Source organism: Zalophus californianus, chromosome 1, assembly GCF_009762305.2.
Source record: "Zalophus californianus isolate mZalCal1 chromosome 1, mZalCal1.pri.v2, whole genome shotgun sequence".
Lineage (NCBI taxonomy): Eukaryota > Metazoa > Chordata > Mammalia > Carnivora > Otariidae > Zalophus > Zalophus californianus.
Window position 1 is genome coordinate 12616509 of NC_045595.1, and position 25788 is coordinate 12642296.

The 25788-nt window shown below is 49.3% G+C and overlaps 1 protein-coding gene across 1 annotated transcript; it reads left to right on the plus strand.

The window, feature by feature from the left end:
- Positions 1 to 573: 573 nt before the first annotated feature.
- Positions 574 to 21055, plus strand: TMEM38A (transmembrane protein 38A). The gene is made up of 6 exons (XM_027585422.2): positions 574 to 768; positions 13543 to 13699; positions 13963 to 14147; positions 16415 to 16502; positions 17942 to 18059; positions 18895 to 21055. The coding sequence occupies exons 1-6, from the start codon at positions 645 to 647 to the stop codon at positions 19132 to 19134; spliced, it is 912 nt and encodes a 303-aa protein (XP_027441223.1). The 5' UTR covers positions 574 to 644; the 3' UTR covers positions 19135 to 21055.
- Positions 21056 to 25788: the final 4733 nt, after the last annotated feature.

Sequence of the window (25788 nt, forward strand, 5' to 3'; positions counted from 1 at the left end):
ATTCCCGCGGGGAGGAGGTTCCTCCTGAGCCCAATGGAAGGCAGGGATCCCCACTGGGCTGGAGCTCCGGGGGGGGGGCGGAGGTCCGACCGAGCTGTCCCTTCGGAGGTGGGGAATGGAGGTCCTGACTTACGGAACCCCACAGAGGACTAGGGTCATGACAGCTCCATAGAGGACGGGGGTCTTGACCCTCTAGGGCACGGGAAGATGGGGTTCACAACTGGTCAAGACCCACAGAGGATGCAGGTCCCGATCCAAGGGCTCCAGAGGACTAATTGAGTCCCACCGGGACAGGGTACTAACTGACCCGTCCCTTCTGGGTGAGCTCCATGCAGGAAGGACCCCCCAATGGACAGCTACCCTGTCCAACTCACACCACAGGGACCCCTACAGCCTGCCTCGCTGGGCTGAAGGGGGTCTTGATGGCCCGAGGGACGGAGTATGGGACACCTGCTGGGCTTTATGGGACAGGACGGCCCCACGACCCGCCCCGGGGCCGACGGTCGTCCCTCCTCTCCCGCGGGGGCCGGGTTGGGGGCGGTGCCTGGCGGGCGGGGGCGGGTCCTGCGGCGGGGGCGCAGTAGCCGGGCCGCGGGCTGCAGGACTTACTGGGCCGGGGGCTGGGGTGGGACCCGGCGGGCGCCATGGAGCTGCTCTCGGCGCTGAGCCTGGGCGACCTGGCGCTCAGCTTCTCGCGGGTACCGCTCTTCCCCGTCTTCGACCTCAGCTACTTCATCGTCTCCATTCTCTACCTCAAGTATGAGCCAGGTGAGCCAGAGCCAGCAGCCCGCGGGGGCTGGCATCGCGGGGCGGGGGTGGAGGTAAACCTGCGGGTCGCAAGGCGGGGGAAGCCCTGGATCATGAGGGGGGCACAGTCCCAGGGACTGGTTCGGGGGAGCAGCAGGTGCCGGGATCGTGCGGTTCTTCCACATGGAGTGGGCAGGGGGGAAGACACGAGGGAGGGCAAGGAGAGAAGCCCCCGGGATGGTGGGGCTGGGGGAGGGGGAGCAGATGCAGCTGGAAGGCAGGAGAGGAATGCGACTGTATAGAGGAGGGGGAGCAGGTGTTGGGGAGGAGGGGGAGCAGGTGTTGGGGAGGAGGCTGGGAGAGAAGTCAGGGTTCCCGGCAGGGTCGCATGAACTTGGGCCAGCGGCATAGGTCGTGGTGAGGGCGCAGGCGGGGGTCGGTGCTGCGGGTCAGTCCAGATGTCCTGGCCGCCCGCATCCGTGACCTCCCTCCTTGCCCTTGGCGCGCGGTGCCGGAGCGGCTGTTGAGTGTCTATATAAGGGCCGGCCGTGCTGGGGGCAGTAATCCGGTTCAGAGAAAGTGACACCGGTGCCCCCCTCCTCTGCGGCCCTCGGGCAGTCTCCCCTCCTCCTCCTCCGGCCGAGCGAAGCTGGGTCTCCCGCGCCCGGCGGGAATTCTTCCAGCCGTGGCGCGGATCCTTTCCACTTACTGAGCAGAATCTGCCCTAGGGCGGGGTGATTTGGGGTTAGCCTACCCCGCCAGCTTCAGACCCCCGCGGAGAATCGCAGAAGGGAAGAAAGACTCTGCTTCTTGTTTTTTTTTAAGCATTTTTTTTTAGATGATGGTAAATAGCCTCCTTAGACTGTGGTCTATTTTTAGATAAGGCTCACTGAATGTTTCTTGTTCATCTCCTAGCGTTTTAACTATTATAGCATACCAGTAAACGAAAGGGACTAGAGAATTTAGCTTTAGAAAAGGGATCGATCATCCGGAAACTCTGTGACGGTTCTCCCACTTAGATGTAAATTACCTCTATATTCTCCTCTCAGGACTGAAATACCTTTTTTTTTTCAGATTATAAAAATAGATGCTTCTGTGTTTTTAAAAGAAATGGAAAGGAAAAGAGATCATTACAGTTGACGTATTGCCGACCCTTCCAGACCTCTCCTATGCGTTTATAACCCTGTAGTTAGAGATGGTAAAGCACGATTTTATGCAAATAGGATCATATTCTGCTTGCCAAGTGTTTTTGTTCCATTTTATTTTTGCCCGTCCACAAGCCAGAGCCTATTCTTTAAAAGCTATTCTGCAGATCAGTTACTTTGCAAAGCAAAATAAGCTTTGTATTGTCTTAGCATGAGTACAGGACTGCATTTCCTGTTCAGGAGGAATTTTTGGTGGCTCAGGCCAGTTTCCTGGGCAAGTACAGAACTAGCATACCTTGAGAAATCTAAAACTGGAGGGCTGGAGCCTCGTAGGGATATAGGACACAAGTGTCTGGAGGAAAGAGGTCTTCAGGCTGGCTGGGAGCATGCAGGAGGGGTCTAGAAATTTCTGCCAGAGTAAATAAAGCATCTGAATTAGAGGTACTGGAGCCTGAAGGTGCCTGAAGATTCCTGAAGGTGGGGAAGGTTCAGTGGTTCATAACCCCAGCTGCTTATTAGGGGCTCCTGGGGGCTCTTAAACCCCCATCTCATCTCCACTCCAGACAAATTGAATCAGAATATCTGGGATAGGGCCCTCCCTGCATGCTCATGTTTCAAGCTCCCCTCCCCAGTGATTGCTGCATGCTGTCAAGATTGGGAAACCCCTGCCCAGTTCAAACCCCCTCCATTTGTAACTGGGGAAATAGGAAATAGTGGCTAAGCTAATTTACATATGCAACGAGCCTGTGGTCCCATGGCTGGTAGATGACAGCCTTGGGATTCAAACCCAGGTCTGCCAGACCCCAAGAATCACTCCGATTGCTCTGAGGTACTTGCTTCCCTTTAGAAAAGGGAGAAGTAGGACTTAGCTATTAGCCTCCCCCGCCACCTAGTTTGGTGTTCCTGCTGAGTCTCTACAAAGGTTTCTTCTCAGAACCTGTGCTAACTGCAGGACCAGCTACAGAATCTGCAGGGCCCCTCACTCAGAAAGTCAGAATTTCAGGCGCCTGGGTGGCTCAGTCGGTTAAGCGACTGCCTTCAGCTCAGGTCATGATCCTGGGGTCCTGGGATTGAGTCCCGCATCGGGCTCCCCCTGCTCTGTGGGAGCCTGCTTCTCCCTCTTCTTCTACCTGCCCCCCCTTCTTGTGCTCTTTCTCTCTCTCTCTCAGAAAAAAAAAAGATTTAAAGTCAGAATTTCAAGATGGTGACAACAGAGCGCTAAACTGAATGTGGGGCCCTTCTGAACACAGGGTCCTGGGCAGCGGCACAGGTAGCACACCTGTGGAACTGACAGCCAAGCTGGCTTTTAGGAAAAATCTCTGAATTAGGAGTCAGCTCTGCCTCTACCACTAAATACCAGGCTGGTTACCGCACCTCCGTGAGCTTCAGCTCACTCATCTGTGAGATAACGCTTGTCGGAACATAATCCCGAACTCTTCTGCGGGACTATTGTAAAGATGTATTGAGAACTTTGTCAATAGTAGGGTCTAAGGCACTTGGGAAAGGTTTTGCAATTATTTGTAAGGCCGTGGGAAGATGTGTTTCCTGGGACGCAGGCATTTTCTGGGTCAGGCTTTCATGAGAATCCTGAATGAGGACAGAGCTCTGAGTGTGGTCCTCAGGTTAACAGCATCTATGGCCCCTGGGAGCTAGCTGGTTAAGAAATGCAGAATGCCAGCCCCCCACCCCCACCCCAAGACTCGCTGAACCAGAATCTGCATAACATTTAAGAAGCCTTGGACTAAAAGAGGCAGGAACTCCTTATTAGACCTGGAGCTCCTTAATAGGGCAGGGAGGAGAAGGTCTGGCTCACCTCCAGGACCCCCAGCTCTGTGCAAGAAGAGAAAGCAATGGATGTCAGCTGCATGATTGATTGAATGAATGAATGAATAACAGTCCTGGATATCCCAAGAACCTTCCAGACCAGTGGTTCTCAAATATACTTCCACATTAGACTCACCTGGAGAGCTTTTCAGACTCCTCTTCCTACTGCAGCACCCCTCCATTTAACTCAGAATCGCTGTGCGCGGTACCAGTGTCAGTATTTTTTTTTTTTTAAGTTCCCCAGATGAGAATCAGTTCTGTGCACCAGTGTTGCCCAATCTCTGCACAAGTGACAGTGAGGGCTGGATCATTCTCTGTGGTGGGGGCCATCACGTGCATTTTGGGATATTTCACAGCATCCCTGGCTCAACCCCCTAGATGCTGGTAGCACACCCCAGTTGTGACAACCAGAAATGTCCCCAGATGTAGTTGCCCCCAGTTGAGAACCAGTGATCTAGACTGAGTCTCAAACTCTAATGCTTTCAAAGCCCAGGTAGGTGATGTACGGGAAGCAGTAAGCCAGCCAGGTGGGGACTGTCCCCCGGTGAGATACAACCATGCACATCTTCACCTGGTTGGGGCAAGAACCACCAGAGTGATTTTTCAAGGGAAGCTGGAAATGTGATTTGCAGTTCCCTGTGTGTATATGTTGGCTGTCAAACATTTTTTTCTTTTTAAAAAAATTCGTTTAAAAAATATAAATTTTTTAAAAATAAAAATAATTAACATTTTTTTATTTTTAAGAAATTAATAGGCTATTTTCTAGTCTAGCAGTCTTAGATCCACAGCAAAATAATGCTGCAAGTAGTTTTTGTGTACTCTCTGACCTCCCCACCATCTACATTCTGCACAGAGAGTTACATTTGTTATAATCAAGGAGCCCGTATCATTATTATTACATTATCACTATCACATGTTATCAGCCAAAGGCTAGAGTTTATTACATTAGGGTTACTTTGTGTTGTACATTTTGTGGATTTTGCCAAATGTATAACATGTATCCACCATTACAGTATCATACAGATAGTTTCACTAACCTAAAAATCTCCCTAGCTCCACGTGAGCATCCTGCCCCCACCCCCAAACCCCTGACAACCCCCGATCTTTTTACCATCTCCAGAGTTTTGCCTTTTGCAGAATATCATAGAATTGGAATCATACAGTGTGTAGCCCTCTCAGACTGGCCTCTTTCACTTAGCAGTATGCATTTAAGGTTCTTCCATGTCTTCTCGTGGCTTAAAAGCTCATTTCTTTTCATCGCTGAGTAATACCCCATGGTATGTATGCACCATAGTTAGTTATTCACCTACTGAAAGACGTCTTGGTTGCGGTTTGGACATCTTCTAAAATGCTGTCAGGCTAACGAGACAGCTCCTTGAGCCCTGTTTTGAGACCTCTGGCAGGAACTGTAAGCTTTTCGAGGACGGAGAGCTGCCTCTCCTCCAACCTTGCAAGGTAGGGGCTGCCATCTCTCACAGGGGAAGAAACAAAGGCAGACAGTTGAGCTTGAAGGCTCAGAACACTTGCCATCAAGTCACTGAGAAGCTCTGTAAATACACCTCCCATATTTAGACCTCGGACTAAAGAGCTCAGAGCCATGGCAGTGCTGAAAGTGCCCCCGGGGGAACCTTCTAGTGCTTCCCTGCCATCCATACACAGGACTCTGACCCACAGAGAGGGAATGTTGTGGTGCCCATCCCAGGCCAGAAGTAGGGATGCGATCAGGGCTTCCTCCTCCCTCCTCAGGCAGAGCTGATTTTTATAAATCCATCAGCTAAAACTTCCACCCACAGGTACTTTCCATTTCAGTTCGGTTCCAGGAATAACTCGTGCATAATTGCTAAGCACTAAGCAATTTCTTTTTGTCCTCCCCGGTGCCCTTTGAAATGAATAATAGCACTGGGGTGACCACCTCACCCAGGTTCCATTAAGACAAGCACCAAAAGCCCCATGTCCCTCGGTCCCAGGCAAACCGGGATGGTTGGTCCCTCTAGACAGCACCCCTGTTATGCACAAATACACCCGTTGAAGCCGGGAGAGAGGAGTGACTAGCCAAAGCTCACGCAGTGAGAGGGGAGTGCTTTGGTGGCCAACCTGGGATTGCAACCCACATTCTCCTGGTTCCTGATGCTGCCCCAAAACCTAGCAGGAGAAACCAGGAAGGAGTATGGCAGAGGGAAAGAGCCAGAGGGAAGGTTCTTGACACTGCCTTGCTGTGGATCTTCAGGGCAGGCCCATCACCCATCAGCCTCCGTCTTCTCCTCTGTGGTAATGGGGAGACGGATCTTGCTCTTCTGGGGTTGCTGAGATAAATAAGTTTGATAATGCTAAGAATCATCTTGATAATCACGCACACCACATTCAATCATCAAAACAACTTGGGGAGGGGGTCCTCTCATCCTCTTCTTTGGAAAGCAGAGGAAGCTGAGGCTGGTGGGGAGCAGTCATTTGTCCAAGGCCACACCAGAGAGAGAGCCACAGAGCCAAAGCTGGGTCTGTGACTTTTCTACCAGGACTCACCCATGGTGCAAACACGGGAGCCTGCTTTACTCCCACAGCCCCACAACCGCCCCCACCCCAGCCTCAGTCCCTGGGATGGTCCCAGAGGGCACAAGAATGACCCTGGAAAGAATTCAACCCCTAAGGGTTATTTTTAGCTGCAGAGGTATCCATTTCTGCAAAACATGGGTGCCTCACCTGACCCAGCCCTTACGGGACCCACCAGCTGCTCCAAAGGATTAACTCTCAGCTGGTAGCATTTTAAATAGACACCCCAGAGAAGAGAAGAGAACATTCTGCTTCATAGGACCTTTGCAAATGCTGAGACTTAGGACAACCTCGAGGGCAGGGAGAAGATGCACTATGGGCTTATAACTCCAGGGTGAGATTGAGGAGGGAAATTTCAATTCCAGCCCTTGTTAGGAGCTGGGCACAGAAGGGATTGCAGTTCGTACCTGACAGAAGGAGCGGGACACGGGAAAAACAGTTTGTCCAAGGTCTCATGGTTAGTTGGGGGTGGCGAAGAGAAAGGGGAGTGTGCTTACGACTTTCTTTCAAACAGATATTATTAGGCATGTTTCCTGATTATAAAATGTAGTTTGTGCAAGAGAATGGATAGATTACTTGGGATCTAGGGGCGCCTGGGTGGCTCAGATGGTTAAGCGTCTGCCTTCGGCTCAGGTCATGATCCCAGGGGATCGAGCCCTGCATCCAGCTCCCTGCTTGGCGGGGAGCCTGCTTCTCCCTCTCGCTCTACTGTTCCCCCTGCTTGTGCTCTCTTGCTCTCTCTGTCAAATAAATAAATAAAATCTTTAAAAAAAAAAAAAAAGATTACTTGAGATCTATTCCTATATTGGAATAGCTTACAGCAGAGAAAAATAAATACTGCCCTTGAAAATATTGTGCTCGGTGAAAGAGCTAGAGGCAAAAGCTATGTTATATGATTCCACCTATATGAAATATGTAAGTTCAGAACACTTTCCTCCCCCCAGAAGGAAACCCCAGCCCCGTGAGCAGTCACTCCCCATCCCCCTCTCCCCTAGCCTCCGGCAACCACCAGTCTGCTTTCCATTTCTATGGATTTGCCTGTTCTGGACATTTCATATAGATGACATCACACACTATGTGACCTTTTGTGTCTGACTTTCACTTAGCATGTTTTCTAGATTGGTCCATGTTGTAGCGTATGTTAGGACTTCATTCCTCTTTAAGGCAGAGTGATATTCCATTGTGTGGATCTACCACATCTTGTTTATCCATTCATCTATTGGTGAACACTTGGGTTGTTTCCACCCTTTGGCAATTGTGAATAGTGCTGCTGTGAACACGATTTTTTAAGAGTCTTCCAGAATTCCAGGGCGCCTGGGTGGCTCAGTCATTAAGCATCTGCCTTCGGCTCAGGTCATGATCCCAGAGTCCTGGGATCGAGTCCCGCGTCGGGCTCCCTGCTCAGCCAGAAGCCTGCTTCTCCCTTTCCCACTCTCCCTGCTTGTGCTCTCTCTCTCTCTCAAATAATAAAGTATTTTTTAAAATAAATTAATACATACCTGCGATATACATAAATGTATCATTTTGCAACCTAACCTTTTTTACTCAGTAATAACCGTATGGGATTTATCCATGTTGATTTATCTAGAGTGGTGGTTCTGAACCAGAAGGGATTTTGTCTCCAGGGAAATTTGGCACTATCCAGAGATAGTTCTGGCTGTCACAACCAGGATGGGGGCATGCCCCTGACATCTAGTGGGTGGAGGCCAGGGATGCTGCTGCACATCCCCAGGGCACAGGACAGCCCCTCCTGCAGCAGGGAATGATCCAACACAGTGCCATATGCACAGCTGAGGAGCCTGGATATAGATCTAGTTCACTTTTTTTTTTTTTAAGATTTTATTTGTTTATTCATGAGAGACAGAGAGAGAGAGAGGCAGAGGGAGAAGCAGGCTCCCAAGGAGCAGGGAGCCCAATGTGGGACTTGATCCCAGGACCCTGGGATCATGACCTGAGCCGAAGGCAGACACTTAACCATCTGAGCCACCCAGGCGCCCTCTAGTTCACTTTTATTTATTTTTAAAAATATTTTATTTATTTATTTGCCAGAGAGAGAGAGGCAGACTCCCTGCTGAGCAAGGAGCCTATTGCTGGACTCCATCCCAGGATCCCGAGATCATGACCCGAGCTGAAGGCAGACACTTAACTGACTGAGCCACCCAGGCATCCGTCTGGTTCACTTTTAAATAGCAGCTCGGTGTGTGACTCTCCACCCTCACTGTGACTCTCCTCTCTCACTGAGAAATAGGAGACTTCACTTTTCTACCGTAACAGTGTGGCAGTGAAATCCTCCTCCCCACATCTCCTTTGCTAGTTTCGTTTGGGTAGTAGTGAGGAGCAGAATTGCTAAGACATGGGCAATGCATATCCTCAGATCCGTTCAGTATTGCCAAACAGCCTCCAAGGTGGTTATGCCTATAGATCCTCCCAACTGTGTGTGTGGAGGAAAACTTGGCTTTTTTCCCTCTGGAAGAGGGGCAGGTATTCCCACCACCCCAACCCCCCTTCTCTCTGAGGTTGACCAAGCTGAGAAGGCAGCTCCTTCAGCAGCAGGACGAGTGGGCTTCATGTTTCTTGGAATAAAAGACCCTACAATGACGCTGTTCCAAATAAGGTCACGTGCTGAGGTGCTGGTGGACATGAATGCTGGGCAGGGGGACACGAGTTATATGGGGGCATATAACTCGCTGCAAGTGGGGATATTGATCCTTATATTATGTGTGGTTAACAGCTCTCAAGGAGGGAGTGAAGGCATGCAGTTGCGTGGGACAAAATAGTAACTCCATAAATAAATGGAGCAGGGGAGGTTTTGTTATAGTGCGACCCAAAGTGCCCAACACAGCGTCAATGCCTAGGAGGTGTTCTGTCCACATTTGCTAGAATGTAAGCTCCATGATGGCGGGAGTTCATTCACTCACAACTGTTTATTGGGCAGCTACTATGTGTCAGGCACATGGCCATGCGCTGGGGGTGCAGCAGCGGGTAAGACTGATGAGGTCCCCATACTCACCAAAGGATTAAGATCAAATCAATTTGTTGAGTGTATCAACAGTATGTATTGGTATTTATGTCAATAGCTTCATCCATGGCGCATGTCATGGAGAGGCCAAGCATTCAGATTCACAGCTTAGAGACAAAAGGGATCCAATTTCTAGAAACAAAGTGACATTTTATTTTTTAATAAAAGATTTATTTATTTATTAGAGAGAGAGCACAGAGGGAGAGGGAGAAGCAGACTCCCCGCTGAGCAGAGAGCCTATTGCAGGGCCAGATCCCAAGACCCCAAGGTCATGACCTGAGCCAAAGGCAGACACCCAACTGACTGAGCCACCCAGGTGCCCTCAAAGTGACATTTTCAAACAAAAAACGGGGCACCTGGGTGGTTCAGTCAGTTGAGCACCCAACTTTTGATTTCCGCTCAGGTCATGATCTCAGGGTCGTGGGACTGAGCCCTGCTTTGGGCTCCACACTCAGCGGGGAGTCGGATTATTTCTTTTGATTAGTTTTTGATTAGTAGATCACATGTAACTTCTTCATCTCATGCCCACATTGAGTGGAGTTGTCATTGGATTCAAGTAAATTGTTTAAGGAGAGTTTACTGATACCAGCTCTGACCTGAGAGCTAAGTACCTGTGCCTTACAACTTAATCCTAAAGGCATTCTCTGGAAAGTGAAACTAGTGGGGGAGAGAAGGAATCCAGATGATGAAACAGTTGTCACACCAGGAGACACCCAGGTTGCAACTCTGGGGTGTGGCCACAGGGGATCGTGACCATATTAACGTAAAGATAGGGGGCGGCTGGCTGGCTCGGTCGGTAGAGTGTGCGACTCTTGATCTCAGGGTGGTGAGTTCAAGCCCTGCATTGGGCATGGTGATTACTTAAAAATAAATAAAATAAATAATTTAACATACAGATAGGACCTATTTAGAAAAATTCTAAAGACTTTGGGTAATACAAAGTGTAAGAATTTGACTAATAGACATTAATCCTGTACCCCTAGTGTTTTTTGTAAACTTATTTTTTAAGAACTAGACTCTTCCACTATTTTAATGTGGGATTTAATGAAGAGTTCTCATGTCCCCTTCATCCAGCTTCCCCCAATGACAATGTCTTACATAATGGTAGGTCATTACTAAAACCAGGAAATTGACATTGGTACAATCCCATTAACACCAACGACTGACTTTATTCAGCAGTATTTACAGACAGTTTTTTTTTGTACAGTTCTGTATTTTTTTAAAGATTTTAAGTAATCTCTATATCCAACATGGGGCTCAACCTCACAACCCCAAGATCAAGAGTCGCAAGCTCTGCCAACTGAGCCAGCCAGGTGCCCCCATACAGTTCTGTATTTTATCATGTGTGTAGATTCTAATAATCACCACCACAGATGGGATAGAGAATGGTTCTGGCACCCCAAAGAAACTGCCTAGTGATGTTCCTTTATTGTTATATCCTCCTCCAAGCCCTAACCCCTGGTGACCACTGATCTACTCTCTGTCACTCATCACTATGTTTTGTTACTTGGAGAAAGTCATAGACATGGTATCATATAGTACGTAACCTCTTTTTTTATTAAGATTTATTTGAGAGAGAGAGAGCACAAGCGTGGGGGTGCGGAGGGAGGTCAGGGGGAAGGGAGAGAGAGTCTTAAGCAGACCCCATGCTGAGCGTGGACCCCCCCCCCTGCAAATGTGGGGTTGGATCTCATGACCCTGAGATCATGACCTGAGCTGAAATCAAGAGTTGGACACTTAACCAACTGAGCCATCCAGGCACCCCAGTATGTAACCTTCTGAGATTGGCTGTTTTCACTCGGCATAGTACCCTTGACATTCATGTAAGTTACTTCATGTATCCCTGGTTTGTTCCTTTTTTGTTGCTGAGTAGTATTCCATGATCTGGATGTACCACAATTTGTTCATCCCTTTACCCATTGAAGCCATTTTACAAATAACTTACTTATAAATAAAGCTGCTACGAACAGTTGTGTGCATGTCTGTGAACACCAGATTCTCTTTCTCAATCAAAGTCTTGTCTTGAGGAGCACAAGGCTGGTTCAGTCAGTGGAGCATGTGACCCTTGATCTCAGATCGTGAGTTCAAGCCCCACATTAGGCATAGAGATTACTTTAAGACAAAAAAAAAAAAAAACTTGTCCTGAACACTGAGATGAAGCAGTAAATGCAAGTGTGCTCTGGTTAAAGTGGGGTGAAGGACCCAGAACATTCCCATTTTGTCTCTCCTTTGCTCCTGCAGATGCTCAGGTTCCTAGGAACACAGTTTGGAAACCATTGTTTTTGGGAGCCTATCCTCTTAGCCATGGATAGAAGATCTTGGGTTATCAGGGCTGCAGGATATCGGCCAGCTCAGTCCTCTGTCTCTGTGTGGTGCTCAACATTGCTGCCCATAAGAATCACCCAGGAGCATTAAGAAATCCATAAGCCCAGCAACACCCCAGACTGGCCATCTAAGATGCTCTGGGGTGGGGTTCAGGTGTCTAGTTTGTAAAGTCCCCAGGTAATGCTGATGTACAGCCAAATTAGAGGCCAATGCACTGAGCCATCTTCCTGATGAATGGGATTTCTGTTTCTGTTCACTAAGCAAGACCGTTCTTTGTTGTATTTTGTTGCCTTGGGTTTATAGGAAGACTCAATTTACTATCATTTATGAGTATCAGTTACAGAAACTGAAATAAGTTGCATTTTTTTCTGTTGTCCCTTTTATTTTATAACAGCTTTATTGAGCCATAATTCATATACCACCCAATTCACCCATTTAAAGCATCCCTTTCATTGGTTTTTAGTATAGTCACAGAATTGTGCAACCCTCACCTCCAAAAGAATTCTGTATCCTTTAGCTATCACCCTCCCATCTCCCCCATTCCCTCCAGCCCTAAGCAACCTCTAATCTACTTTCTCTTGGTGTTAAAAAATTAAATAAAATACCAAGACCCATAATAGGATAAAGTCCACAGGGTCGTGGGAGCCTAGGGGCAGGAGTGACTGATCCAGCAGAGCAAGGAAGCCTTCCTAGAGGAGGTGGTATTTGTACTTGGCCATTTCCGCTTGTGTGTCTTTGCTCCTTCTATGCCACTAGCTTATAACAGAAGACAACAAGCGTTGGGGAGGACGTGGAGAAGTTGGAACCCTTGTGAACTGCTGGTAGGAATGCAAAATGGTGCAGCTGCCGTGGAAAACAATATGCCAGTTCCTCAAAAAAATTAAACATAGAATTACCATTTGACCCATCAACTCCACTTCTGGGTGTATCCCCAAAAGAGTTGAAAGCAGGAACTCAAATAGATATTGGCACACTTATGTTCTTAGCAGCATTATTCACAATAGCCAAAAGGTGGGAACGACTCCAATGTCCATCGATGGATGAGTGAATAAACAAAATGTGGTATATCCATACAATGGAAGATCATACAACCTTAGAAAAGAAGGAATTCTGACACCTGCTACAACGTGAGCGAACCTTGAGGACATTACACTGAGTGAAAGAAGCCAGACACAAAAGGACAAATACTGTGTGATTCCACTTAGACGAGGTCCCTAGAGGAGTCGAATTCACAGAGACAGAAAGTAGATGGTGGGAGCCAGGGGCTGAAGGAGGGAACGGCGAGGTAATGTTTAATGGGGACAGAGTTTCAGCTGGGGACAATGAACAAATCCCTAGAGATGGATGGTGGTGATGGTTACACGACAGTGTGAATGTGCTTCATGCCCCTGAGCTGTGCACTTAAAAATGGTTAAAGTAGCACGTTTCGTGTATATTTTACCGCAATTAAAAAGAAAATGTAAAAAGAGGGAGAAACCAAGAGGACAGGTGTGAGCTTGTAGGGATCTTGGCGTCAGCCCAAGGCAGGAACAGCCACATGAAAGCGTTCCCACCTGCACGTTGCTCCCTGTCCACACCGCCCTCTCTTGTAGGGATAATGAGAGTGATCACTTGGCAGTGGTTATCAATGAGGATTTAGCAAGTCCTTCATATAAATGTAAACCCAGTGTCTGAGACCTGGAGGTGCTTGCTAAATGGGACCTGGCATTACCATCGTTGCCACCTCTCTGAGCACAGAAAAAAGAGTCCCGACCCAGCTCTGCCTTTTCTCTGTGTGACCTCAGGCATGTGTCCAGCCTCTCTGAGCCTGGGTTCTTCCTCTGAAATGGGCAAGCTGCAAGGCAGCTGTATTAGGATGGGCTGACTGGAGAGCATGGGGACCAAGCATGCCCTTGGCACCCTGGTGACACTGGGGGACACCCCCATACCCCCCAGGAGCAGTCGAGCTGTCCCGGCGCCATCCCATGGCATCCTGGCTGTGCGCCATGCTGCACTGCTTTGGGAGTTACATCTTGGCTGATCTGCTCCTCGGCGAGCCCCTGATTGACTACTTCAGCAACAATTCCAGTGTCCTGCTGGCCACAGCTGTCTGGTAAGCACTGTCTGGCTGGTGGGATGTGGGAGAGCAGAGTTGGGGGCAGGGTGACCCAGCCACCTGGGAGGTGGGAGGCAGGGTGTTGGAGGAAATAGGACCCATCTGCACAACCTCCACAGCGGACCTGAATGCAGAGCTCTCCACTGCCCAGCTCTGTCCTGAGCCCAGCAAGCTGGGGAGGGAGATCTGGACACAACCTCACCTCCCAGGGACCCCCGACGATCTGTCTCCCCATGACGCTCTGCGTTCTCTTCCCAAAGGTACTTGATTTTCTTCTGCCCCCTGGACCTCTTTTACAAGTGTGTCTGCTTCCTGCCTGTGAAACTTATATTTGTGGCCATGAAGGAGGTAGTGAGAGTCCGAAAGATCGCTGTGGGCATCCATCATGCCCATCACCACTACCACCATGGGTGGTTCATCATGATTGCCACCGGCTGGGTCAAAGGTAAACAGGACCATGATGATGATGAAAAATCACCTCATTTGAGAACCCCTGCTCAGTGGTACATTGTCAGGCACCCAGGTTGGCACAGACATTGCTCTAGGCTAAGAGGACTGTTGTGGGAGTCCAGCCTCGTTAGCCACCAGCTTTAGAGTAAGTGGGAAGATTCTTCCAGAATTTAACTGTCAAAGATAAACAGGACCACGAGACAGTGACAGCTGTCTCTCAAGCAGGTGTTCTCAGCTGCGACACTACTGATGTTTGGTGCCAGGTCATCCTCCGTGGCAGGTGCTGCCCTGTGCTTGGTAACATGTTGAGCAGCACCCTGGCCTCCTCCCACCAGATGTCAGTAGCGCCCACCTGTGTGACAACCAGAACTGTCTTCAGATGTTGCCAAACACCTCCTGGAGAAGAAATCACACCCCTATAAGTACAGGGGTTCTCAATCTTTGTGGGCCATGGTCCTTTTTGAGTCCAGTAAAGCCTTTTATGTTTTTAAGTGCATAAAATATATAGGATGATAAAAGAGGCCCATTATTTTAAAATAGCAAAAAAAATTTTTAATAAAAGTTATCCAAAAAAATTTTAGTATGATAGAGTAATTTTATACATCTTTACCAAAGTATTAAATAAGAGACCATTCACTTAGCAAATAGGTATTTCTCGACCTTTTGAAGTGTTGTTGAGCGCAAATGATACTATGAAACCCCTCATCTGCAACAATGGGAATGTGAAAAGGGAAAAATCCATGAATTCTGTTGGTGATGGAATCACAGCCTTGCAAATCCTTCTCAGCTTACTGCCTCCCTTCACAATGGAAGGAAAGGCTATATTTCGGTGAGGGACATGAAAATGAAGACATAGTTCTGTTTCCGGTCTGGGTTCAAGGACACCAGGTTAAGACTTTATGACTCAGGGCAGGTTTGAGTTGAGGCCTTTGTGCATCTTATCTCCTTTGAGTCTTAAGACTCTTCTTTAGGAAAAGTCTAACATCATCCCCAATTTACTGAGGAGGGAAATGAAATTACTTGCTCAAGGTCACATAGCTAAGGGGGTGCAGCTAGGTTTGACTCCAGGTCCTCTGAATTCAACATCCACGTTCTTAACTACTTTGAAGTCCTCCTTTTCCTTCTCCTCTAGCTACGCTAAGAGGCAGACCAAGATAGACTGTAAAACAAAAAATGTTACTAAAAATTAAAGAGGGACACTTTAGAATGATGGGTCAATCCACTAGGACGATATAACAATTATAAACATATATGCACCTAAAAACAGCACCAAAATATATAAAGCAAAAACTGAGAAGTTAAAGGAGAAATAGACAATTCAACAATAATAGTTGTAGAGGTGGACCAAGGAGTAACAGGAAGACAGGGAAAGAAGGCTCGAGCAGGTGCTAACACCGTTGGGCACCTTATCCCTGCTCCCTAATACCAAAGTGAGTATTGCCAAAATGCCAGGGCCTAGAAGCACGCTCCACTGAGCCACAGTGTGCTCAGCACCATTGACACATGGGGCTGGATCATGCTCTGACAGACTCTGGAGACTGTCTTGTGCATTGTAGGATGTTGAGCAGCATTCCTGGCCTTAACGCACCAGGAGCAGCCCTGCCCCAGGTACAACAACCAAAAATGTCTCCAGATATTGCCAAATGCCTATTTGGGGGCAAAATCACTCCAGATATGAATCCCTGGGCCAGTGGTACATATCAGACACCTCAGCACAGCCATTCCTGGAGTGGGTGTTCAAGCTTCTTTAGCCAATACATTTGGGGTAAATGGGAAAATTCTTCTAGAACTTAAACCATTATGTCCCATATGGGTCTCCTTATTCACTCTCCAGGAAGCCTGTGCTATAGAACAAATTCCCCAGGGGGATAGCATGCCTTCCAGAGGGCAAGTGGCTTAAGAAAGATTGAAAGTTCAGAGCCCTGAGGAGGAGAGAGACTGGGATGGGGAGCCTTCTAGAAGCCTTATGCACAGCTCAGGGTCCTGGACTAGGGGCATCAGGGCAGACAACCCAGATTTGTTGAAGACATACCTTGCAGATGAGATACGACCTCAATGCCTTCATGCTGGTTTTGCTCCAAATATTGCCATGTGACCCTCCTGAGCCTCAGTTTCCCTACTGCAACTGATTGTCATACACCCAGGCTCAGTGTCCCTCTGGAGAAGACTCTGGGAGCAGCGAAGCTGCTTCCTTGGGAACTCAGCCAAGAAGAGTGGGGAACTGGAGGTGGCAGGTTCATTCAGGAGCACTCTGTCTCCTAGGCTCTGGCGTCGCCCTCATGTCCAACGTTGAGCAGCTGCTCCGAGGGGTCTGGAAGCCAGAGACCAATGAGATCCTGCACATGTCCTTGTGAGTATCCCATTCCACCTCCCCGCTCCCTTCCCTACTGTATGTACGGGTGCCTCCTGGGCCTGACCCTGGGTTGGATGCTCCTGGTAACTTGGAAGCCTCAGCCACTAATTTCGTCTTCCAGAAGCTTCCAGAGGTCATGGAGCATCCATGGAGCAGAAGGGGAGCCATGGCTCTGCCTAGGGGGGAGGGGCAGGCAGAGCTGCAGGGAGATGAGCTACTTGATTTGGGTTTTGAAGAGTGAGTAGGAGTTTTCTGGCAAAGGAGGAGCCTCCGGACAGAGGCCAGCACCTCTGCCAACTGTCAAGTCAGAAAAGAGCAGTGATTCTGCCCAGTTCTGCAGGGTCAGGATATAGAGTGGTGGGGAGGAGTACAGAGCATTGGTGGGCAGTATATGGCACGGTGTGTGGGTGGGTACAGAGTGTGGGTGGGGAGTGTGGCTGGGACCAGGTGGGCAGGACCACAGGGCAGCATCCAGCATCCAGGACGCAACCTGGGGGCCCCATGCTACATTTAGCCTATGCATTTTTAAAGGACCTCATTGGTTTGGGCTAGTTAAATTTGCTCCCAATCTACAATAAAGGAAGTGATGGCCATTAAAATATGACAAAATTTTTTAAAAGACTCGCCCATATGCCAATGAAAATTCCCATTTCACACTTCAGAAAAGAGCATTATCTCATTTCATCCCTACTAGAGGTCTGTTCCCACCCTCAGTTCACCGACAAGGAAACGGGGACCCAGAATGTTGTGTTGCCTGCTACTAAGTGGGCAAGTGGTTTCCCCTCTTGGATTCTATTTCGGCCTCTTGAGCAGTGGGTGAGGGCTCCATGGAATCACACTCATGAACTCCCTGGCCCTGGCACCTGGTGAGTGCCTTGGAAATATCAGGCAGGATCATCATCATTAAGGACAGCAGTGAACAACAGACATCAGGAACAGAAGTCACGGGTCTCTCTTCCGTAACAAGTTAAAATATTGAGAACCTATCCAGTAAGAAAGAAAAGGAAAGTTACGAAAAAGAACAGGCGGTAGCTGACCGCCTACATGCCTGACCTGTCTCCAGTCCCTCCAGAGGTTGAACTGATACCACGTGGCCCAAGACCCCACTTTAAATCACATCATTCCTAACTGGTATGACCCAAAGTCCCCAAGTGAACAAAGACACTCCTATCAGGCAGGACATTTCCAGGGCTTAAAGGATACCTTCAGGAGCCAGGGGGGAAAGCCACACCTCTCTTTGGGCCAAGTTAACCCTTTACTGTGCAGGGAAACCCCACCTTATCTATGCCATGCAGGCATCTTCCCACCTCCCACTCAGGAGAAGCTGGAATAGGAGCTGGGGCCAGCAGTGGGCAGGTGGAGAAGGGGGTCTGGGCCAGAGGGAAAAAGGCCTGAGCTACGTGGCACCGTGCAGTAATAGAGGCTGCCCCCTCCAGCCCCACGAAGGCCAGCCTGTACGGAGCCATACTCTTCACCCTCCAGCAGACACGCTGGCTCCCAGTATCCAAAGCCAGCCTCATCTTCATCTTCACTATGTTCATGGTCTCCTTTAAGGTAAGTCTTCCTGCCCTGACCCACACCACCAACCCACACCTTCCGGCTGGGAGCTTGGATTTGCAGTCTTGTGTCCCAGGAAGGACAGCCCTAAGGCAGGAGCCTGGGGAAGGGGGTCCCAGTACGTCTGTGCATGGGAGGAAGGTCTGATAAGATGAGTGTCCAGCCGGTGGGGACAGGGTAAGGAGAATACGGCCTTCTGGGCGGAGGGCTGAGCCTGGGCAAAGGCCGAGAGTGAGGCAGGAGTGCATGGAGTCTGTTTGGAGAATTGAGGCCTCGTGCCTTGGTGGTGGAGAGCTGAGGGACAAGACCCGGGAAGGCACACTCAGGACACCCAGGGACTCAGGCTAGATCAGGAATGGTGCTGGTCTGATCCTGAGGCCTTGAGCTGGGGTTAGCTCACCCAGGAGGGGTCTTCAGGGACCACACTGTCCTCCTCATGGATCTGGGGAGCTCTGCTGCTGGCTCCCTGGGAGGGGACCCATTGGCCACTGAAAGGGGGAAGGGAATGAGCTGCCTCAGGCCAAGCACTGTTCCTCTCTGAGCCCAGGTGTTGGGGGGCCCCTGAGGTGAGGGGGGAGATCAACTGTCCCCATGTGCCCCATGCTATCTGGAGTTTCAGCACCAGAAGTCCTGTATCTCAGGAAACCTAGGACAGTTGGTCACCCTCCTGGGGGTGCATAAAGCCAGAGGAATGGGCCTGTGCTACCTCTGACCTTGACCCGGCTGACTTTCTCTCCCCTCTTCCCTCCCCCCACCCCCCCACTTTGCTTTCTGCCTCGGTCTCCCTCCATCTCTCTCGCTGTCTCCCTGTCCCTCTGTTACCCCACCTCAGGTGTTCCTGACGGCCACTCACTCCCACAGCTCCCCTTTTGATGTTCTGGAGGGCTACATCTGCCCTGTGCTGTTTGGGACCGCCCCCGGGGGCAACCATCACCACGACAACCATGGTGGGACCCATGGCGGGTCCTATGGCGGTGGTGGGCCCGGCTCCCCACACTCAGCCCTGCCAGCTAAGTCCAAGGAGGAGCTGAGTGAGGGCTCCAGGAAGAAGAAGACCAAGAAGGCAGATTAGTGGATGGCCCAGAGGCCTTGAGGGGTACCAGGGAGAGGACCCGAACCCAGGACCCTCAGAGCCAGTGCGGGGGCATCCCGGGCTGAGCTCTTCCCTCTCCGGGCCTCAACTTCCCAGTCTGCAAACTGGGGCCATGTCGGGGGGGGTTAAATGAGATATGGGGGTGAGGGGCATTTGTGGGAATGGAGGGGTCCCTCTCTCTTTCTGCCAGGCCACCATAGCAACACCGCTTTATTTGGGCGGTGGCCCCAGCCAGAAACCCTAGCAGTTATATTTTTGGTTCTACTATTTCCTCTCTAAAATTACATCTTGACTCTGAAAAGAATTTCAGGTTGAGACTCATGAATTTGATGGACAATTCCTAAATGTCTGCTATGAGGCAGCTGCTGGGACTTCCATCTCTTCGTGCCCACTCCTTCCGGATGGCACTGGGCAAGCTGCTTCCTTCGAGCCTTGCATTCCCCATCTGTATAGTGGAGACCCCCAGGCCTCCTCCACATGGAGGTGCTGGTGCGTGTCTGGATGTGAACCAGCTTTATAAACTCTTAAGCACCGTGCAGTCGGGAGGGGAGGCCATGACGGATGTTCATTGTGCTTGAGAACGGCTTTGCATTTTAGATTATTTGTGTTTGTGGATCGGAGAACCCCCACAAGTTAACCTGGCACACGGGGCCTTCAGTAGACACATCTGGGCCAGTCTTGAGAGCTTGGGGAGTGGGGAAGGCTTGTTCTGATCTTTGGCTTCAGGCCGCCCCTAAACCAAAGAAATGCAGCTGGCTGGGCAGGGGTGCCAAGATCCAGCTCTGTCAAGGGCCTCCAAACGAGCTTCAGGGTGAGTGAGGGGAATGGTAGCTGAGCCCCCATCTACCCCCCCCCCCCCCCGCCACCAGCCACCTGATTCATCTCAGCCTGTGTTACCAGGACATCTGAGTGTGGCCAGTCTCAGGTGGGGTCTGGGCCCAGATGGGGCCGGCTTAGACCTGTCCTCTGCCCCCCCCCGGGGGGGGGACGCGGGACAGAGCAGCAGCCTACAGATGCATTAAGATCAGCATGAGGCCAGTGCGATCCCAGGTATTGCCCAGCTGTTGGGAAAGTGCCTTGATCTGGTGACACCTGGGAGCCCGGTGGGTCCTGAGGCTCCGAATTCATCCTCTTGCATGTTTATCAAGACTCGGCATGAAGGTTCAGCAAATAAATCTGTTGTGAAAGAAGCACAATGGCTTAGCTCATTCATTCCTGCTCTTTCAGCCTCAGGACGCAGTGGGGTTCTGTGTCCTTAGAGACACTCAGAGTTTCCAGGGAGATGAGGTTCATGGCAGCCCCCAATTGCCAGGAGGAGATGGAGCCTGCAGGTAGAGTCTGGAGTTTGGAGTTCAGATATTTACTGTGCCACCAACAGGTCATGGGGCCTCCCCTTCTCCAAGCCTGTTTGCTTCTTGGGGAATAGGGCATAATGATTATCACTGCCCTTTATAGACAGATGGGAGAATTAAGGGAGTGATTGGGGTTTGCAGCTAAGAGTCCATACAGGACCCTGTTAAGAGAACAACTTGGCAGTCACACATCTGATAAAGGGATTGTATCCAGAATATATAAAGAAGTCCCAAAGCTCAATAATAAACAGCCCAATTAAAAATGAGCAAAGGATTTGAATGGACACCTGGCCATAGAGAATATACAGATAGCATTTTAAAAAGCACATGAAAAGATGCTCAACATCCTTAGCCATCAGGGAAATGGGTGGGAAGGTACCCACTACACTCTCTGGGATGGTTGCTGATGAGTGCTGGTGAGGATGTGGAGCAAGGGGAACTCTCTTCATTCCATGGGCAATATAAAATGATGTAGCCGCTTTGGAAGACAGTGGCAATTTCTTAAAAGATTAAATGTTCAGGGTTCCTGGGTGCCTCAGTCGGTTAAGCGTCTGCCTTCGGCTTGGATCATGACCCCAGGGTTCTGGGATCGGGCTCTCTGCTCAGCAGTAACCTGCTTCTCCGTCTCCCAGCCGTTCCCCCTGCTTGTACTCTCTCTCTGTCAAATAAATACAAATTTTTTTAAAAAATTAAATGTTCATTTATCATATGACCTAGCTATTCGGGTACTTGCCCGAGAGCACTGAAAATACGTGTCCATGCAAAGACACGTACATCGATGTGCATAGGTGCTTTGTTATAGCCCCAAAGTGGAAAGAACAAATGTCCGTCAAAAGGTGAGGGGATAGATAACTGCTCCATCCAGTGGAATTGTGCTCAGCCATTCCATCAGCAAAAGGAATCAGCATGGGACAACATGAGTGAGCTTCAAATACATTGCAATGGGTGGAGGAAACTATAAAGAAGAATACGAGCCCATGTATGTAACATACTGGAAAAAGCAAATTAATTTATAGTAACAGGCTGATCAATGGATGCTTGGGGAGAGGGGGAGGGTGGGAGGGATGGCGAAGAAGCGCACAGAAACTGGGTGATGGAAATCTTAACTATCCTGACTACAGCGGTGGTTTCACGGGTCTATATGCACATCACAACTTACCAAATTATATACTTTAAATGTGCTCAGTTTAGGAGCACCTGGCTGGCTCAGTCGGTAGAGCACACAACTAGTAATCTCAGGGTTGTGAGTTCAAGCTCCACGCTGGGCATGGAGTCTACTTTAAAAAAAAAATGTGCAGTTTATGGTATGTCAATTATATCTCAATAAAGATGTAAAAAAATGTTCACTTAAAAAACTCCATAAAAATTGGGCAAAAGATTTGGACAGGAGTGCCTGGGTGGCTCAGTGAGTTAAGTGTCTTCCTTCCACTCAGTTTATGATCCTGGGGTCCTGGGATTGAGTACTGAGTGGGAGCTCTCTGCTCAGTGGGGAGCCTGCTGTCCCCTCTGCCCCTCCCCCTGCTCATACTCTCTCTCTCTCTCTCTCTCTGTCAAATAAATAAAAATCTTTTTTAGAAAAGATTTGAACAGATCACGAAATAAACACACATGAAAACTGTAACAAAATGCTGCTGCATGTCTGTTAGGGGCTGAATTGTGCCCTCCCCCCAAATCCATAGGTTGAAGTCCCAATCCCCAATACCTCAGAAGGTAATCATATTTGGAGACAGGGTCTTTAAAGAGGTGATTAAGTGAAAATGAGCTCTTTGGGTGGGTCCTACTGCGGTCTGACTGGGGTCCCTGTAAGAAGAGATTAGAGGGGCACCTGGGTGGCTCAGTTGGTTAAGCGTCTGCCTTCCGTTCACGTCAGGATCACAGTGTCCTGGAATCGAGCCCTGGTACAGGGCTCCCTGCTCAGTGGGGAGCCTCCTTCTCCCTCTGCCTGCCTGCGCGCGCTCTCTCTCTCTCTCTCAAATAGATAAAATCTGTAGGAAAAAAAAAAGAGAGAGAGAGAGAGATTGGGATGGGACACAGACATGAGCAAAGACCCTATGAGGACCCAGGGAGAAGGTGACCATCTACAAGCAAAGGAGAGGCCTCAGAAGAAAATTCTTGTGCCGCCAAGCCCTTTGTCTTGGACTCCTAGGTGCCAGAACTATAAGAAAATAAATTTCTGGGGGCGCCTGGGTGGCTCAGCCGGTAAGCGCCTTCAGCTCAGGTCATGGTCCCAGGGTCCTGGAATCGAGCCCCACATCAGGCTCCCTGCTCAGCGGGAAGCCTGCTTCTTCCTCTCCCACTCCCCCTGCTTGTGTTCCCACTCTCGCTGTCTCTCTCTCTCTCTGTCAGATAAATAAAATCTTAAAAAGAAAAGAAAAGAAAAGAAATTTCTGCAAAAAAAAAAAAGCCGCTCCGTCTGTCCTTACGGCTGCCATGGCAAGTTAATAGGATCCTGCCTCAAATGTTTAAAATAATAGCTCAGGATGCCAGGGGCTGGTAAGGACTCCGCTCACCCAGTGCTGGTAAGAAAACAGGCGGCGGGTGTCTCGCGAAATGAAACACCGTTTTCCGTATAACGCAGCAATCCCATTCCTAAGTGAAACACAGACACATGGTCAGAGCCGCTGTTTTGGGGAATCACCCAAAAAAAAACAAAAAACAAAAAAAAACGGAGGCATCCCAAGTGTCTGGCAGCAGGTGAGTGCACGAAGCCCGCGGGCGGTTTGGGGGCGGCGGCCGAATCGTACCCAGCCGCGAAAAGGCGCGAGCTGCTGATTCGCACAGCACGGCGCATGCGTCTCAGAGGCCTTTGCCCAGCGAAGGCGGCCAGACTCCGACGACGCGCCCTGTGCGCTCCTTAGAGGCTAATTTAGGAAAAACAAAATCGTTGGGACAGAAAACACACCCGAGGTTGCCACGGCCGGGGGAGTGGGAGGAGAGACTGCTTCCAAAGCGGCCAGGAGGGGGGCGGGGGTAGAACGGTTCTGTCTCTTGATTGTGGTGGGGAATCCACCACTGTGTGTCTTTGTCAAAACTTCCAGAAATGGATGCTGAGAATGTCAGCTTCATCTAACCAGGAGAGGAAAAGCAGAATAGGCTGCCAAGCTTCTCGGACCTGATCACATCCTGGCTTTTCGCCTGCGAGGTGCGTGGCGTTGGGGCCGTAACTCCCCTTCTCTGAGCCTCAGTTTCCTCTCAGGAGGACTAGCAGAAGTGTCTGGAGCCGGATTCCAAAGGCCAGCTCTGTAACTCCCCGGAGCACTTCTGCTGGGGCTCATCTAGCACCTGGTGGGTGTGGGTGATAAGCCGGCTCTGCGCCCGGGAGCACCAAAGGAGGTTCTGGGATCTCATTTTATGAGAGAACAGGTTGTACCAAAATAGCCTCCCAGCCTATTTTGGGAAGGGGGTGGGTAGGCCACCGTCTGGCTGGGGGGATGATTGGCGGGGCAGGCTAACCCTGTCGCCCCTGTAGGTGTAAGAACTGTGAAGACCAGGCTCTCAAGTCCAGCCTAATTATAGCTGCAGGAGTCACGCTCAGTAGCTTCCTCCGTCTTGGGTTGAAAGAAATGTTCTTTTATCCTCCTCCTCATCATTATTACTATAATTATGGTAAAATACACAACATAAAATTTTCCGTCTTAACCATTTTTTATGCATGTTTCAGTGGCATTAAGTAAAGTTGCACTGTTGTACGACCATGCAGGACCACCACCATCCATCTCCAGAACTTTCTCATCTTCCCACACTGAAACTCTGTCCCCATTGAACACTAACTCCCCACTCCCTCCACCTAGCCCCCTGCCATTCTATTTTCTGTCTCTATGGATTTGACTATTCTCGGTGCCTCATGTAAGTGGGGTCATATAGTATTTGTCCTTTTGTGACTGGCTTATTTCCACTCAGCATAATGCCTTCCAGGTTCATCTTTGTTGTAGCCTGGGTCAGGATTTCCTTCCTTCGTAATGGTAAATATTATTCCATTGTATAGCTATGCCACGTTTTGCTTATCCATTCATCAATAGACACTTGGGTTGTTTCTATTTGGCTATTATGAAAAATGCTGCTGTGACCATGGGTGTGCAACTATTTCTTGAAGACCCTGCTTTCGATTGAGAGGAAGGTTGTCGAAGCAGGAAAGATAGGGAGGAAGCAGAGCCTCTGGGTGCCAGAGGTCAGAGCTTTGAAATACATGTACGAATATGATACACACATATCTGCATTCAGTTACATATATCATCAGTCTTCTGTAGGGAGAAATCTGAAGAGTTTTCCTTTAAGCATTAAGTGATGCCTCTCTGCACCCCCCACCGAAGAAAGGGAAGGAGGAACCAAAATAATATTTATTAAGCAAACAACTGTACCTTGGCTGTTCGCGCCTCTTACAGATGTTAGCCACAGGAGGTCACAGAGGCGGGGGTATGAGAAGGGCCTTGCAAGGGCTCAGGTAAACCCATTAAAAGTGTGACCTGGAGCAGGTGACTCTTGAAATTCAAGCATCGTCTCTACAGTGGGCCATTGTAAGGATCAACCAAGAGTGGGGAGGAGGTCTCGTCCTGGGAAGGATCTTCCCGGGTTTACGTGGTTGTTGGCAGAATTTCGTTTCTCATGGCTTGATGGACTGAGAGCCTCAGTTTTCCACCAGCTGTCGGCAGGAAGCTGCCCTTAATTCCCCGCCAAGCAGGCCTCTCCAACCTGGCAACTTCCTTTACCAAAGCCAGCAAGAAGTTTCTTTCCGGTTTGCAAAACAGAAGTCATAGAGGTTTTTTGGTTTTTGTCTTTGTTTTTAATTAGGGTGAAATTTACATAACATAAAACTAACCATTTTGAAGTGAACAATTCAGTGGCATTTAGTGTGTCCACAATGTTGTATAACCATCACTTTTACTTGGTTCCAAGACATTTCCATCACCCCAAAAGTAACCCCTTGCCCATTGTAGTCACCCCCCATTCCCCACCGCGAGCCCCTGGCAACCACGAATCTGCTTTCTGTGTCTCTGGATTCTACATGTTGTGGACATTGCATATACATGGAATCGCACACTGTATGACACTGTATGTGTCTGACTTCTTTCACTTGGCATAGTGTTTTTGAGCTTCCTCCACATTTCACATGTGTTGGAGCTCCATTCCTTCCTATGGCTGAATAATATTCCATTATATTCATATACGACATGTTGTTTATCCTTTTGTTCATTGTTGGAGATTTGGGTTATTTCCACTTTGGGGTCATTGCAGATAGTGCTTCTATAAACATTTGTTTGAACGCTTCTTTTCAGTTCTTTGG